Source organism: Vulpes vulpes, chromosome 1 (genome assembly GCF_048418805.1).
Source record: "Vulpes vulpes isolate BD-2025 chromosome 1, VulVul3, whole genome shotgun sequence".
NCBI lineage: Eukaryota > Metazoa > Chordata > Mammalia > Carnivora > Canidae > Vulpes > Vulpes vulpes.
Genome location: NC_132780.1, coordinates 9,675,860 through 9,692,150, shown reverse-complemented (window position 1 = coordinate 9,692,150; position 16,291 = coordinate 9,675,860). Strand labels below are relative to the sequence as shown.

Sequence of the window (16,291 nt, the reverse complement as noted above, 5' to 3'; positions counted from 1 at the left end):
GAACGATGAATGGAGAGAAGTAAGGCACTAGAAGATGGAAGACTATTCCTTTGTCTCGCACTCCCTTTGGGGTGCGGATAGCAGTCCCAGGCACGGGGCCTCCCAACCTGGGGCTGGGCTTGTCAGCCTGACATCCTGCTGACAGCTTTTCTCAACAAACAGGTGAATAGACGAATAGGCGTCTTAAGTTCTATGGAGCCAGAGTCAGGCAGAGCGGTGGTGGCCTCCCAGCCATGGGCGGAGGCGGCCTGCGTGATCCTGCCCTAAACAGGGTCTCCCCAAGGCCATCCAGAAGCTGGGACATGCTCTGCTGAGACTTATAGGCGGTCCCCACGCCAGGCGTTGGCTCCTTAATCCCCATGCTGTTCCCACCACAGGCCAACCAGAGTCTGCTCCAGGGGCCATTGCAGGGCTGCAGGGGTGGAGAGAGAGGGAGAGATTCAGAGGGCCTGAGGAAGAAAGATGAAGAGACAGCAAACGGGAATACATGGAAGTACAAAAAAAAAAAAAAAAAAGGAGAGAGACAGGAGAGATCCCGAAGACTAAAAACTGGAAGTGAGACAGAGAGACAAGGAGGCACTGACAAGAAGGGAGAGACAGGGGCACCTGGGGGTGGGGGTGGGGGTGCCTCTGCTTCTCCCTCTCCCTCTTCGTCTCCCTCTCCCCTTCCAGTTCCTCACAGGCACGTACTTTCTCTCCCTCTCAAATAAATACATGAATCATTTTTTAAAAAACAACCAGGGACTCCTGGGTGGCTCAGTTGGTTGAGCATCTGCCTTCGGCTCAAGTCATGATCCCAGGATCCTGGGATCAAGCCCCACATCAGGCTCTCCGCTCAGCAGGCAGTCTATTTCTCCCACCCCCTCTTCCAGCCTGTGCTGTCAAGTAAATAAATAAAAATCTTAAAATAAAAGGGGGGGGAATGCTTGGGTGGCTCAACAATTGCGTGTTTGCCTTTGACTCAGGGCATGATCCTGGGGTCCCGGGATTGAGTCCTACATCGGGCTTCCTGCATGGAGCCTGCTTCTCCCTCTGCCTATGTCTGCCTCTCTCTGTGTGTCTCTCATGAATAAATAAATAAAACATTTTTAAAAAGAGACAGAGAGAGAAATGAACAAAGAAACACATAGGAAGACACTGAGAGATGAAATAAAGATAGAGACCCTGAGAGACACTCCCAGGGACAAGGCCATTCCCTAGAAGCTGTGCAGCCCCCACCCTCTTCCCAGGTCTGGGCCCTGTGCCAGGCACCTGGCGGAAGGCTGGATCCGGCCAGGCAGGGGCCTGCAGGAGGGTGGGCCGCCTTCCTGAGCACTTTACGGGTACAGCATACACGGTTCCAAGGGCAGGGGCATGAAAGTGACAAAGGCTCAGGCAAGAGCCACCAGGAATCACAAACACAGGGCACAGGAGTGTTTTTGAAGTGTAATTGGAAGTGAGGAATGTGTTTAGGAATCAAAAGTATAGAGTACAGCATTCAGGGTGTCACAGGCCCAAAGGTGGCCAGGGGATTCATAAATGCACGCCTACAGGCCAAGGATGATGGATGCAAAGGACCCAAAGGCTTAGTAGGGTGCACCTGTTGGTCAGGTGTATTGACATGGAGATGCTAGTGCAACAAAGTCGACAAATGGGGCAGACTGAATCAGAAAGGATGAATACCTACCATTTACTTCAAGGTGGCGGGAACTTGAGGGTGTTCTGCAGAATGAAATAAGTCAATTGGAGAAAGACAATTAGCATACGGTTTCACTCATATGTGGAATATAAGAAATAGTGAAAGGGACCTAAAGGGAAAAAAAATGGGGAAAAATTAGAGAGGAAGACAAACCACGAGAGACTTCTTTTTTTTTTTTTTTTCTTTTAATTTATTTATGATAGTCACACACAGAGAGAGAGAGAGGCAGAGACACAGGCAGAGGGAGAAGCAGGCTCCATGCACCGGGAGCCCAACGTGGGATTTGATCCCGGGTCTTCAGGATCGCGCCCTGGGCCAAAGGCAGGCGCCAAACCGCTGTGCCACCCAGGGATCCCCGAGAAACTTCTAACTCTAGGAAAACACAAAGTTGCAGAAGGGGAGGTGGGGGGATGGGGTGACTGGGTGATGGGCACTAAAGGGGGCACGTAATGAGATGAACACTGCGTGTTATATATGTTGGCAAATTGGATTTAAATAAAATATATATTTTTTTAAAAACAGGGCAGGCTGAGCCTGGCACAAGAGTGACAGAGCTGGGGGACTGGGTGGAGACCTTGGGTTGGGGAATCTGCAAAATGAGCAGCCTGGCGACACCCACCTCTCCCACTCCCAGTATCCGCCCTGCTCCACCCAAGGACCCAAAGGGAATCAAATAAAGGCAAAGAGGGCAGGCAGGGAAGATAGAGGTCATGATGTTCACGGCGCTGCTGCTGCTGCTGCTGCTGCTCCTGCTGCTGGCCCTAGCCAGGCGGAGTTGGGGTGCTCGGGGCACTCGGACTCAGGGGGCCCTACCCCCGGGGCCCACGCCTCTCCCACTGCTTGGGAACTTGCTGCAGCTGGAGTCTCGACGCCTGGACCGTGCGCTCATGGAGGTAGCCCTGATTTTTTGGGGGGGAGGGGGCTGGAACTCCTGGTTCTCTGAATGAAGACAGCTGAGGGCTCTGATCCCCCGAGTCCTGAGGAGGGTGGAGGGGTCTTGGAGGCCTGTGTCCCAGGAAAGGAGGCTAGAGGTGGAAGCTGGGAGCCTGGACATCTGCTTGAGAGAGGAGAGGACAGTGGGCCTGGCGGAATGGCCCTGGGATCCCTCCCTCCCGCCCCATCCCGCGCCCCCGCTCCCGGGTCCTGAGGGAGGAGGAGCCTAGGGTGGGAAGTAGGGTCCGCTCCCCTGGTTCAGCGGAGAGGAGAGTGCCGAGGGCCCAGACGCCTAGTTCTGAGGGTGCGGAGGGCTCGGGACCTGGTGTTTAGATCCCGAGAGAAGAGGGAGCTGGGAGCCTGGACTCCTGCAGAGGAAGGAGGGAGGGAGGAAGTGGGGATCTGATCTCTCCTCCGCCGGTAATGAGGGAGCTGGGGTCGGGGCTCCGGGCTGCAGAGGGAGGTCCGGAGCCCCGACCCGGAGCGCTGAGCCCCGGCTCCGCGTAGCTCTCCGGCCGCTGGGGCCCGGTGTTCACCGTGCGGCTGGGCCCGCGCCCTGCAGTGGTGCTGTGCGGCTACGCGGCGCTGCGGGACGCACTAGTGCTGCAGGCGGACGCCTTCTCCGGCCGCGGGGCCGTGGCGGTCTTCGAGCGCTTCACTCACGGAAACGGTGAGCCGCAGGCGGCGGAAGCGCTGGCCGGGACCACCCGGCTCGAGCGATAAGGGGCGGGGCCGGGAGGGCGGGGCCTAATGAAGCGGCCAATGAAGGCAAAGAGCGAGGGGCGGGGCGGAGCTAAAGCGCAGGGCCCGAATGGGGTGGGGGCGGAAGAAGACCTGCAGGGGTGAGGCCGACGTGTGGGTAGGGCCGCGAAGGCTGGGGTTGCAACCATCAAGTCTGGAAAGCAGTAGAGGGGTTGCGAGGAAGCCGGCCCCCCAACTGGACGCTTCCCGGGTGGGGCGTGGCCCACCCCGCGGCCCGCCCCTCCCCTGCCCCACCCCCAGGCATCGTGTTTTCCAACGGGCTGCGCTGGCGGACGCTGCGCAATTTTGCACTGGGAGCACTTAAGGAGTTCGGACTGGGAACGCGGACCATAGAGGAGCGCATCCTGGAGGAGGCGGCTTGTCTGCTTGGCGAATTTCAAGCCACCACTGGTGCGGCCTGGTCGGAAAAGGAGCGGGGACTTTTGTGGATGTGGCCGATGATCAAGAAGGGGCAGGGTGGGGCGCCTGGCTGGTTCAGTCAGTAGAGCAAGCGACTCTCCATCAGGGTTGTAGGTTCGAGCCCCGGGCTTGGTATAGAGATTACTTAAAAATAAAATCTTCCAAATCTTAAGAAGTGGGGAGTTGGGGCGCGGGGCGCAGGGAGGCATTTGCTTTCTTGGCATTTGCCAAACCACAGCGTTAAGACCCCGTGCTGTTCCCACCCCCAGGAGCACCGTTCGACCCCCGGCGGCTACTAGGTAATGCTGTATCTAACGTTATCTGTTCCGTGGTCTTTGGGAACCGCTATGGCTATGAGGACCCAGAGTTCCAGAGACTCCTGGACCTCTTCAATGACAACTTCCGCATCATGAGTTCCAGATGGGGCGAGGTGACAGAGCTAGCCCCAGGCCCTCCCTCCTGTGCCCGACCCATGCCAAACCCAGAGTACATAGACCTACCGACCTTGGATCATTAGGTCGTGTCCCCCTAGATGTACAACGTTTTCCCCTCCCTCCTTGACTGGCTCCCGGGCCCACACCACCGAATCTTTCAAAACTTCACGGAGCTTCGGGTCTTCATCTCTGAGCAAATCCAGCGGCACCAGCAGACGCGGCAGCCTGGGAAGCCCCGCGACTTCATCGACTGCTTCCTCGATCAGATGGATAAGGTTCAGGCCCCTGCGACCCTAAACTCTACCCACGCTGCCCACCAGGAAGAGCCCGGCACGCCACAGCACCCATCTCTGTCCACAGGAGCAGAATGACCCTGAGAGCCATTTCCAGAAAGAGACGCTGGTAATGACGACGCACAACCTTTTCTTCGGTGGCACAGAGACCACAAGCACCACTCTGCGCTACGGGCTCCTCATTCTGCTTAAGTACCCAGAGGTGGCAGGTCGGTGAGCTGGAAAGCCTGCGGTTAGGGGGTGACGGGGCTGGCGTTTGGGGATGGCTGCGGGCCAGGGCCCACCCAGCTCACACCCTCTGCCCACCCCAGACAAAGTGCAGGCCGAGCTGGATGCTGTGGTAGGTCGGTCGCGCACCCCAAGGCTGGGGGACCGTGAGCGCCTGCCCTACACCAACGCCGTGCTGCATGAGATTCAGCGCTTCATCAGTGTGCTGCCATTGGGGCTGCCACGTGCCCTCACGCGTGACACCCACCTGTATGGCTACTTCCTGCCCAAGGTGCCCACTCAGCATGGGGATTCTGCGGGGGGCTGGGGAGCACCTATAATTGAAACTGTCAGCTCTGAGCATGTGCAATGCTAAGTCACAACCGTGGGAGGAGAGAAGGCCCACCTTCCCACTGGCTTTTAAACAGGGTCTTGGGTGGATAAAAGGCAGTGGCTAACCAAGTCCTTGGGGTAACCCCTGTGCACCACCCCCCAGGGTACCTTTGTGATTCCTCTGCTTGTGTCTTCACATCGGGACCCCACCCAATTCAAAGACCCAGACTGCTTCAACCCCACGAATTTCCTGGACGACAAGGGCGAGTTTCAGACCAATGATGCCTTCATGCCCTTTGCCCCAGGTCTGGGCCAGGGAGGGAGGGGACAAGGCTGGGCAGGCCCCAGGTTGCCTGGTTCCCACCCTGCATCCCTGTGTCCTCAGGAAAGAGGATGTGCCTGGGAGCAGGCCTGGCGCGATCGGAGATCTTCCTCTTCTTTACCGCCATCCTGCAGCAGTTCTGTTTGCTCCCAGTGGGGAACCCTGCCAACATCGACCTCAGCCCACAGTGCACTGGCCTGGGCAACATCCCCCCAGCCTTCCAGCTCCGTCTGGTGGCCCGCTGAGGGCAGGCTTAGCTGCCCTCTGTTCACTGGCTCCCAGACCTCCTTACCCCCTCTGGTCAATAAAGGCCCTTAACTGCAGATGGACGGGTCTCCTTACAGTAAGTGGAAGCAGGAGAATCAGAGGATTGCAGCTCTGAGGTAAACTTTTATTTCTTTCTTGGCTGACAGGACTCTTCACGCCCATGCTCCTCCTGGCACCTTTTCTCCTGCCCACGCAGTGGCAGCCTAGTCCACAGGTGCCATGGCCACAGGGGTTGGGGAGTCACTTCACATTCCAGGCTGGAGGAGTGGGGGGCTTGGGGCTACTGTCCCCCCCAACAAACCTTTGCCAGCAAGAGGCCATGACACCCCCAACCCCCAATCCTGCATCCTGGTGGGAGGTGGCAATGCCTCCTTCCAAGTCTCCACATAAAAGGAGTACAACCAGACAGGGCAAGCCACAAGGCCCCAGCTCCAGTGATGGCAGCTCCCGACACCGGCCCCTGCCCGGGTCACCACCTCAGCCCCCAACCCAGGGCAGCAGAGGTTTCTCCTCCTCCTTGGTCCTCAGCGTCAGACGGAGCCCTCCACACCAGGCAGGACAGAGGCAAAGCTGGAAGCAGCAGCGGTGGCAGAAAAGGAGCAGGCACCAAGACTGGTGGGCTGCTGGGCCTGCAGCACGGGGCCAAAGGCTCTCCCGAAGTCAGGGCAAGCTGTCTGTCCATGCAACTCTGGGGCTGGCCCCTAGGTGGGCGTGGTCGGTTGTGACACGGGTACTTGCACACCTTTCTGTCCAGATGCTAGGGGTGAGACAGGAGGAGACAGGGAGTCATCAGGGAAGGGACACAGAGGCCAAGGAAAACATGGAAATATGGAGAGGACCACAAGGGATGGGGCTCATGCCAGGGGTCCCAGGAGAAAGGGCTGCCTAGGGGAGATGGGCAGAGGGGAGGAAAAAAAAAAAAAAGACTCACAAAATGTAGGAAGAGAATGATAAAGTGAATAAAGGGACTTGAGGCCTTGTGAGGTACATGGACTAGAAAGGGCCTGAGAGAAGGGATGCTATTTGGGAAGCAGGTACCTAGCTGATACTTGTCTTTGGCCGCTGCCCGCTCCTTAGCATCAAAATACCAGACAGTGATGGCGTACCTGGGGACCAGAGCAGCCCCAAAGGGCAGTTAGGGATCACTGTTCAATTCCAGCCACCACCTCCACGATGACACTGCAGTCCACCCTTCTGAGCTTGGTTCTATTCCCGCCTAGGCCCCACTCAGCACTTCACTTCCTAGCCACTCCTGGGGTCTGACAAGACTTTGCTGGCACAGAGCAGGACACCTGAGCACATCCCCACAAGTATCCATCATACCTGGTGGCATAGGCTGGTTTCACCTCGTGAGGGTTCCGCCGATCAGACCAGAAAATGAGCAACCGATCAAAGAGTGGTTCGATGTTGGCAACCACAGGCCGGCCCTCAGGGAAGATCTGCAGCAGGCCGCCATGCACCTGAGGGCAGGCCAGAGGATGAGGCAGGAAGCTGGCTGGTCCAGCCTGGAGCCTCTGCCTTGCCCTCTGGAGCCCATGCTCTGGATGCCGCAGCTGCTCCTATCACTCCCTCCCACCACTCAGGCTCTTAAAAGTGAGTGACAGCCCAGAGTCTGCATCACCAAGGAGCAGGGCAGGAAGCTACTAGAGACAGGAAAAGGGATTGGGGGGTGCTGCCACCAGCCGGGTCAGCTGGAGACAAGGAGGCCCACTTCCCAGGAAGAACCAGCCAGCAGGCTGGCTGCACTGCCCCACTGTGGGCTGAGAACAGGAATGGGAGAATGCTAGAAACTGAGCTGGGAGTGCAAAAAGGAGTGCATGCAACCACCTCACCCTGACCCCCACCCTCATTCCCACTCCCACCCCCTACCTTGACGTCCCAGTTTTGATTCAGGTAATAGATACAGGTGATGCAGCGCCCATCGCCGTGGGGATTGTCAACATGCCTCACGTACCCCAGCCCGTTGCCTGGGTAACACGCCACCATGGCCTGGCAGAAACAGATGGAGTGGGCTTACGGGGCTAGGCAAGGACGTTTAGGGAAGCAGCCATTACCTCCTCTCTCACACCTCCCAGCCCCTTGTCTCTCCCTGGACACCACCAAAGGCTCCTCCAGCCTCCAGACCTTCATCAGCCAAGCCACCATCTACCAGAAACAGCTCTTGGGCCTTGATAGCCCACTACACGACCGCACATGAGGACACTTTTGTATTTTCAAATTGTCATCACTGAAGAAAAGGTGGTGGTCATTACACACACACACATACACACACACACACACACGTGCACATACGCCCAGAGCCTGGCACCCAGATAGGGCTCAATGAGTTAACTCAGGGTTTTATTTTTTAAAGATAACCCAACCTCCCCCTACCTCAGACCCATCAGAATAAAACCAGTGTACATATTTTCTGGTAAGGAGGGATGTGGCCTCATAGCCCTGCACCAGGGGTTCTACACCCTGGCTTCAGTATGGGATCACCTGGGATGCTGATGCCCAGGCCCATCTCACGTTCAGAAATACCTAATCTAAGGTAGAACCTGGAATTTTTAAAGGTTCCCCAAATAATTCTAATGTACAGCAATGCTGAGAACTGTTGCCCTTGACTACAAAGAATCCCCACTAAATAACTTCTGTGAATCCTACAAACAAGTACCAAAACCGTGAATGTGACTAAAACCTGACCCTCTAGCCCCCACTCCAAGGATAACTGCTGGGTAGTTCTTGACAGTCCCATCACCTGAATGGGCCGCAAACGCCTCATCCATTAAGTAGACTAATAAACACCTCCTCTGAGAACAGCCCTCTGGAGATTCCTGACTCCCCCACACCTTGGCCAGTGTGTGTACAGGTCTAGCCGCAGGGTTCTGACCTCCTCTCCCTGCTGGCTGCCATCCCCCTGGACTATGTGGAGGCCTGGGCCCCAGATGCTCATGGGGCCTGTTTTTCATCGGGGAGCCAACAGAAAAGTGGATGTGGGGTGAGGGAAAGGGTCCAGGCGTTCCTTCAGCCCTAACTCCCAGGTTCAAGGCCCAGGGCAGCCACATCAGCTGTAACATCATGCTGGAGACTTTGCTTCCGGTCTCCGGTTCCTCATCTGTGAAATGGGGCTGATAAACTATTTCCCAGGCAGTTGTGGGAATTGAGTATGACAAACGTTTGGGAAGGCACCAAGCACAGTGCCTGCCACGTGACTGAAAGCCAAAGCGCAGGCTGAAATGATGTTAAAAAAAAAAAGAAAAAAGTCCTTGTTCTACTCTTTGCCCAAAGCCACTTGGGAGGGCTGCAAAAGGCCAAGGGGGGAGTCCTGGCGTGCAGACCCTCCAGCTCCTTGGACCATCTGTCTTGACACCGTGACCCATTCCAGGCCAGAGACAGCCGGCTGCTGCTCCTCATTAACGCTCAGCTACATCTGTGGGTCACAGCCCTGAGATAAACATTCCACATCAAAAAGATGGGCATTTACTGCCCAAACAGGAAGCTTGCCTAGCACTCCAGAACAGGCCAGACTGACTTCTCAGCCTTCTTCCAACACATTATCCCCAGGGCTCACACGGGCATGAACGGTCAGCAGCTCTCCATCAAACATGTGTACCCGAAGCGCCACAGTACCTGCCCTGGAAAAGGAGAGGCCAATAGGGCCGCAGCTAGGTAAGGCCAGCCAGCATTGGAAAGCCATGCTTCTCTCTGGCAGGAACAGGGCAAGACCCTGACCCCCACACCCCCTGGGTTCAGGAGAACCTTCTTTGCACTGCTTACTCTCTATAAATGGGTCAGGGCTCTGAGCAACCATCTCACTGGGAGGAAAGAATGTGGTTATGCCCGGTTGGCCTGCCATCAGTGAATCACTGAAGCCCTCCCCGGATCGAATCCAAGCAGATTTTGCTGGTTCTGCACAAGGATGTGGGGAGAGGGGTCCCATGCTGCAGCCTCTCCCCGCCAGTCCATCTCCACACAGCAGCCACAGACCCATTCCTCCAGCTCTTCACTGTTCAACCTGCTTCAAGACTCCACTGCATCAGGAGAAAATACAAAATACACATTTCATATTTTCACAGCCCCAGCCTCCAAGGCCACCAATCTCAACTATTACTCCCTTCACTCTGCTCCAGCTTCTCTAGGCCACCTGACTACTCTCTGACCAGGCCACGTTCATCCACAAGGCCTCTTCCCTGCCTGAAATACACTTCCCCTGGTCCTCCCTTGTTTTTGATGTCTCAGGTCAAAGAGCACCTTGAGTATTCCAGCTGAAGGCATCCGGGCTGATCTTCCATTCCTCCCCTCCCGACGGGAAATCAGTCCAGGTACTTGTTTACTTAGTTCTGGCCCAACGAGCAGCCCTGTGGAAGCCCCTGGGGCCAGGCGTGTCTCCCTAGTGCCCAAGCAGTAGCTGCTTACTGAAAATCCTCCTTCCTCTAGGTCTCAGAGCTCCGTGGAGTCCTGTCCTGCACACCCTCACACGGGGTCTCCCGCCATGCAGGCAGGGACAGTGTCTGTATTCTGGCCTGGAATGGGAATCCTGCATGAAGGCTGCGCACAGACACAGACCTTTTAAACTCCACTAATCTCCCTACATACAGGCTTTGGGAGGGAAGGGGAGCATCCTCTGGCCCCCAAAAAACACTTACTTCCTGCCCACATGAGGGAAAGGGATAACAAGCAGAGTGACATGGAAGCCTGCTCCTCACCCATCTCAGGAAAAGGGGCAGCTAGTGTCAGAGCACCGAGAGACTACAGAATTAAAGGCTACTGGTGACACGGTGCCAAAAGCCACCCCCCCACACACACACACACCAGAAACTGGGGACTGAGCCAATGACAGCAGGCCCCACCTCCGAGCTGCTCTTAAAGGGGTAACCAAGCCAGCCAGGCCCTCCTTGCGGTTCCCTATGGTTGTCCTTGATGGCAGTAGGAGTCCACTCTCTCCCACCTGCAGTCCCTTCAGCAGAGGAACTAGAGAGTTGGGAGAACAGAACATACAAGCTCCAATTCAGGGGACGCCTGGGTGGCTCAGCAGTTGAGCGTCTGCCTTTGGCTCACGGTCTATGATCTAGGGTCTCGGGATTGAGTCCCGCATCAGGCTCCCTGCAGGGAGCGGTACGTCTGCCTATATCTCGGCCTCTCTCATGAGTAAAAAAATCAATCTTAAAAAAAAAAAAAAAAAAGACAGCTCCATTCAGGCATTCAGGAATGACCAAGAGACAGGTTGTTGCTGGCCTGAGCCACACTGGTGATCCGTGCCCGCTCCACCCACACCTCAGCACCCCACACTCTCATTTCAGAGCGTGGGGAGAGAGTCCAGATGCTGGCCGTTGAAGGAGTGGGCATCTCACTGGGGCAGGGGAGGGTCGGAGAGGAACTCCAGTGATTGGGTTCGCTCCTCCCTTCCTTTCTCAGTTTAGGCTAGTTTGCTCTTACCTCCCAGGGCAACAGAAGTCACCCAAGGCTAAAATTGTCCCAACACTCCCAGCCCCCAATCTTAGCCAGGGTCTTGTCCCCAACCACATCCAAGGCACCAAAGGGGAAGAGATCTGCACACTTCACTTTCCGTTCACCTCCTAAAACTGCTAAGACTAGCTGGGGACTTAACTGATTTTCCCATCCTTGGATTAGCAAACAGGCTCAGGAAAGTGTGCTTCAGTTCTCAGTCTCCCCTCAAACTCCCTCCTATGAGGCTGGGTGACCTGAGGTGAAGATGCTGAGCACCTGGTGGCCAGGAAACTCCCACTCATCTCTCCTGTCTGCACAGGAGCAAAGACCAGGAAAGGGCCTCTTCTGGCTCTCAAGCTATCAACAAATGGGAGGAAGAGGGAAGTAGGACAAGTTCTAGCTGGGTGGAGAGGATGCTGGCCCCGGACTGAGGAAGCATGGGTCCCTGAGCCAGCTCCAGCTGGAGACAGAAGCTGCACAGAGGCAGAACCCAAGATGGGACCAGAGGGAGGAGGGAGGAGAATCAGGAGCACAGCCTCATGCCTGCTGGGAAGCAAACAGCCCTGCCATCAGCCAGGCATCACTGGTGTGCAGCAGGCATTCCCTACAGGGCCTTGGCCAAATAATACTGGCCTTGGACTCAAGGCCAGAGCCCTCTCACCCCTCTATGAAGAGAATTATTGTGTCAGGAGGCCAGAAAGGCCCAATAGACCACTGTCTTGTGCAGAGCTCCTGACCCTCGGTTCTCAAATGGGCAGCTGGAGATTCAGGAGGTGTTGACAACTGCTCATAAATAGACAAATAAGCATTTTTTCTAAAACAGGGTCTGTGGTTTTGGCAAATTCTCAAAAAAGCTGACTTCAAAAAAAAAAAAAAAAAGATTAATAACTACTCCAAAACAAGGAAAAGGTACCAAGAAGAAACAAAAAAACAAAAAATCAAGAGAACAGATCAGAACCAAAAATAATAAAGTGACGGATAGACAAGACGGGAAGGATATAAGACAAACATTAGGATGGAAAGCATAAGAAAGATGGAAGACAGGACCCTCCCTCCTCCCCTAGGCCAGCATACAGGCAGCCAGTGCCACCCTCAGGAAGCTGTCCTTGCCACAGATGCCACAGTACGGCACATGGGGTACAATGTAGTCCAGCACAAGTGCAGCAGGCAGCACCTCCTCCCTCAGCCTGGCACTGGCCTCACCACCGCCACCCTCCCCACTCCTCCTGGGAGACAGAACAGACAGACCAGAGGACAGACCAGAAACGACTGAAAGAAGAGATGAGACAGGGATGGATGAAAAGATAGGGGATCGGAGAAAGAGTAAGAGCACAACCCCCAAAATCCTCCCAGGAAGGAAGAGCCCAAATCAAACTCCAACACCAACATTTACTCCACTAGAGCTGCCTAAATCCTTTTGTGACCCCTGAAGCCTATCTTCAAGGGCGTTGATGCTCAAAGCACCAGGTCTCCAACAAACAAGTACTGGGGGGCCCCCTCCACACAAGGCCCTGCAAGTCTTACCTTGGTGCGCCCGTTGATGACATAGCCACCTAGGCGCCCAGCGCAGTGGCGAATCACAGCATCCACATGGGCCATGAGGACCCCAATGCTTCGGCAGCCCGGCTCATGGCCTTCCACCCAGGCAATCTGGTCCCCACGAATGCTGCGTGGCGGGATAGCCCGCTGGCTCACCAGCTGCCCGTCACGCAGGCGCCCGCTCCGCTTCAGGGCCTCCACCTCAGTCAGCACGCAGCCACCCAATGCCGCCCCCAAGAAGCTGTCCTTGACACAGATGCCATAGTACCGCATGCAGGGCACAATATAGTCCAGGGCCAGACGCTCAGGTGCGGCGGGCAGCACCTCCTCCCGCGGCCCCACGCTGGCCTCTCCATTGCCACTGCTGCAGCCCATGCCGCCCTCCCCTTCGGCTTCTGCCTCCCGGTTCTCCTGCCTGGCCCAGGACCGCTTGCTGGGTGCTGGGGCATCCCCACCATCCTCTGCCCACTTCCGTTTGGGGGCCTCAGGCCGGGCACCCTGGGCGGCCAGTCGCTGGCACCCCTTGGTGACCAGTGCTGCAGCGCCCTCACTCTGCAGCGGGCGCAGCTCGCCACCATCCTGCCCGCCGAAGCCCTCCCGCAGGGGGCTGGCTGTTGTGGAGGTGGCTGTGGCCCTGGGGGTCCCACTCCCCGCCGAGGCCTCACCAGGTGCTCCTGGGCGGTGGTAGGAGGGTAGCAGTGGACAGGGCAGGTAACTCTCCACCCCCATCCTGGCCCGGCCAGGCTCCAAGGGCTCTGACACAGAACCCGGCAACTGAGGAAGAGCCTGACTCAGGGGCTGCGGCTGGCACGGGCTGTCCATGGCAGCAGTGTCTTCATCCCCCGGGCATGGAGGGCACGGCCCGGGCCCATGGTGCCACCCTCCTCCGCCTCCGCCTCCTCCACTTGATGCAGCCGGGGGCCGGGGTGGCTCAGCCTGGCGAAGGACAGGGTGAGGCAGGGCAGGCAGCAGAGGCTCTTCTCGCGCCCTGAGGGTGCTTGCTGGTCCCCAAGTCCTCTGCTGCCCCTAGGGGCTTGGGAAAGGACCCGTCAGGGTGGCTGAAGGGCGAAAGAGAGAAAAAGGAATGTGAGAAGAGCTAGAGGTACTCCAGCTGGGGTAGAGGTGAAGGGTAGCAGGGGCAATAGAGAGGAAGGCAGACTTGGCTACACAGACACCCCAAACCCGAGGCCACATTGGAGAGAAAACCATGAGAACTGGGGAGGGGGGTGACAATCACGGAGAGAGGAGTGAGGCTGGGAAGATGACCCAGAGACACAGAACTGTGGTGGGGGCTGCGGGAGAGCATCCTGAGAGAGAGAGAGAGAAAAAACAGAAAAGACAGAGAAGACCTAAAGTAGAAAAGGAATGCTGGGGCAGCGGGGAAGCAGTGGGGAGCAGGAGATCGGCCTCGGGATTCCAGACACGCACGGCGGGACCGGGGGGCTGCACACACACAGCAAACCGGGGAGTCCAGAGACAAAGAGAATGGGGGGCCCAGAAGCGGAAAAGCCGACCGGGGAGAAGCTGGGAGGGCGGGCCTGAGACAGCGGGACAGACCGGGGCGGAGGGGTCAACCTGAGCCCAACGAGAGGAAGCCTGCCGGCGGCTCACACACACCCAGACGGAAGGGAGGGCCTAAGACAGACAGACAGACGGAAGGCAGCCGCGGGAGGAGGGTCCACGGCGACGCGGGGGGAGGGCGGGGGAGGGCTCACGCACTCGGGGACAGGACGGGGGAAGGCGGCCCCTCCCAACCCCCTTCGGTGCGGGCCTCCCCGCTCGGGGCGCTGGAGGCGACCGCGGCCGGGCCGGGGGGCCGCTGGGCCCCCGCGCCCGCTCCCCTCCCCCCTCCCGCCCGCCGGCACGCGCCCTCCGCCCCCACCCCTACCCTCCAACGGCCGGCACTCAACGAGCCGGGCGCGCTCCCTCCCCCACGCCCTGCCCCCTCCTTCCCTCCCCCCGCTCGCCGCGCTCCGCCACGCCGGGCCGCCGCGCGCCCCCACACCCCGCCCGGCTCGCGCCGGCGCCCCGCCCCGAGAGCCTTCTTCGCCCCCTTCGCTCCCTTCGCTCCCCGCTCCCTTCCCTCCCCGAGCTCTCCTCACCGAGCTTTTTCCTCCGGCCTCGGCGCCGCCGTTTGTGCCAGCCGCCCAGCGCCGCACAGCGCGCCATACCCCGCCCCCACCTCCCGCGACGCTCCGCCCCCGCCTCGCCCGGTGGGCACGTGACCGCGCCCGCGGAGGACACCGCGCGTGCGCAGGCGCGAGCCGCGCGGGGCGGAGCAAGGTAGCGCAGGACAACCCCCCCCGCCCCCCGAGAGAGGGGAAATGGGTCGGTCGCCAACGGGAGGCTCATTTGCGTGCTGCGCTCCGCCCCTTACGGGCGAGGAGCGAAGGCCTGAGGGAGTTCAACGGTTAGGCCAAACGACGTGGGAGGGGCATGCAAATAGCGTTATTTGCATGGGCCGGCCCACCCCTCGGAGCACCGAGCGGTGGAAAGTGACATGCAAATAATATTATTTACATGGGCAGTCCCGCCTTCTCCCAGCCCCAGAGTAGGACTGTGATAGAGAAATGTCAAAAAAAAAAAAAAAAAAAAGAAATGTCTGCGCATTTAGTAGAGAAACGTATAGAAACGTGCACATTAGTCATTTACTTAAGTACTTTTTATAAAGGAGGGAAAGAAGCTGTGGAAGGTCCCTAAGGGAGGAAGACTGGAAGGGATGTGCCACAGTAAGACCCGCTCCACCCTGCCCTGTCGGGACAATTGTGAGAATCTAAATAAAGCAACCTAGGAAAGCTACGCAGAGTTCGCAGACAGGACATTTGTCTGACAGCCTCGGGTCTAGGAACATGTTAGGTGACCTAGCCTGGAAGGACTATGCAGATGAGGTTATCTAAATGCCCTGCCCCCTCCACCATCGCCAGAGCGGAGGTGGGGGGGCGGGGAAGAGGCCGCAGGCTCAGGGGTCAGGCCTACCCTGTGAGTGGGTTAGTGCGGACTTGGGGATGGCAGAGAAGCTGGAAGTGTCCTGAGGGGGGGCTGCACCTGTCCCTGGCAGAGTACTTGCAAGTATGTCAGTTCCTCAGGACACAAGAGATATACACCAGTATCAAGTATGCACAAGTCTCAAATATGCGCAAGTTGCACAAAGGCCCACAGAGTCCTCAGGAGCATACTCAGGGTTCATGGTCACACGCAGGCGTGTCAAGGGTGCCAAATTCACACAAGACACACACAGACCTCAGGGACATACACACAGTGTCACACACACAACAGTCAGACATGGCCTGGGACTTTCTAGCATCAAACATGCATGGGTATTACCTCCTGGCCTTAATTTTCATTCCCTGGCCTTGGTCCCAAACAACACCAGCCTCATGGTTACAATCACTAAGGACACAAAGTAGTCACAGGCAACAGTATCACACACAATCAGCACATATTCCTACAGGTACCATCATACAGGTCACAAACACAGGACATCAGCGCCCCACAGGTGGACTTCCAGCATGCCTTGTCACAACACGTGCAGTTGCAAATTCCCTCCACAAGACCACTGGAGTCATGGTGTACCCCCATACCATATCCAATCCAAAAACATGGCCCCCAAACACCATGACACATGGTTCTTCCATCAGGGACCTCTTCCATCTCCCCTCCCTCCCCATCACCCCAAAATAACAGAGGCCAAGAC

At 57.4% G+C, this 16,291-nt stretch overlaps 2 protein-coding genes across 7 annotated transcripts; one reads left to right on the top strand and one right to left on the bottom strand.

Moving 5' to 3' along the window:
• Positions 1–2,198: 2,198 nt before the first annotated feature.
• LOC112928293 (cytochrome P450 2F2-like) lies at positions 2,199–5,684 on the top strand. 2 transcript variants are annotated; one of them, XM_072753183.1, is made up of 9 exons: positions 2,383–2,571; positions 3,119–3,281; positions 3,614–3,763; positions 4,042–4,202; positions 4,305–4,481; positions 4,567–4,708; positions 4,811–4,998; positions 5,203–5,344; positions 5,425–5,684. In XM_072753183.1, exons 1-9 carry the CDS (start codon positions 2,389–2,391, stop codon positions 5,604–5,606), a joined length of 1,488 nt encoding a protein of 495 aa, XP_072609284.1. In that variant the 5' UTR covers positions 2,383–2,388; the 3' UTR covers positions 5,607–5,684. The 2 variants fall into 2 exon arrangements, with proteins under 2 accessions (XP_072609291.1, XP_072609284.1); XM_072753190.1 differs by lacking the exon at positions 3,614–3,763 and having other exon boundaries at positions 2,199–2,571.
• Positions 5,685–5,731: 47 nt separating this feature from the next.
• Positions 5,732–14,830, bottom strand: EGLN2 (egl-9 family hypoxia inducible factor 2). 5 transcript variants are annotated; one of them, XM_072753211.1, is made up of 6 exons: positions 14,700–14,830; positions 12,583–13,655; positions 7,498–7,617; positions 6,952–7,088; positions 6,667–6,734; positions 5,732–6,385 (listed from the first exon to the last, which is right to left on the bottom strand). In XM_072753211.1, exons 2-6 carry the CDS (start codon positions 13,417–13,419, stop codon positions 6,330–6,332), a joined length of 1,218 nt encoding a protein of 405 aa, XP_072609312.1. In that variant the 5' UTR covers positions 13,420–13,655; positions 14,700–14,830; the 3' UTR covers positions 5,732–6,329. The 5 variants fall into 5 exon arrangements, with proteins under 5 accessions (XP_072609312.1, XP_025865770.1, XP_072609327.1 ...); XM_026009985.2 differs by lacking the exon at positions 14,700–14,830 and adding an exon at positions 14,173–14,243; XM_072753226.1 differs by lacking the exon at positions 6,667–6,734 and having other exon boundaries at positions 14,700–14,803.
• Between the last annotated feature and the right edge of the window lie 1,461 nt (positions 14,831–16,291).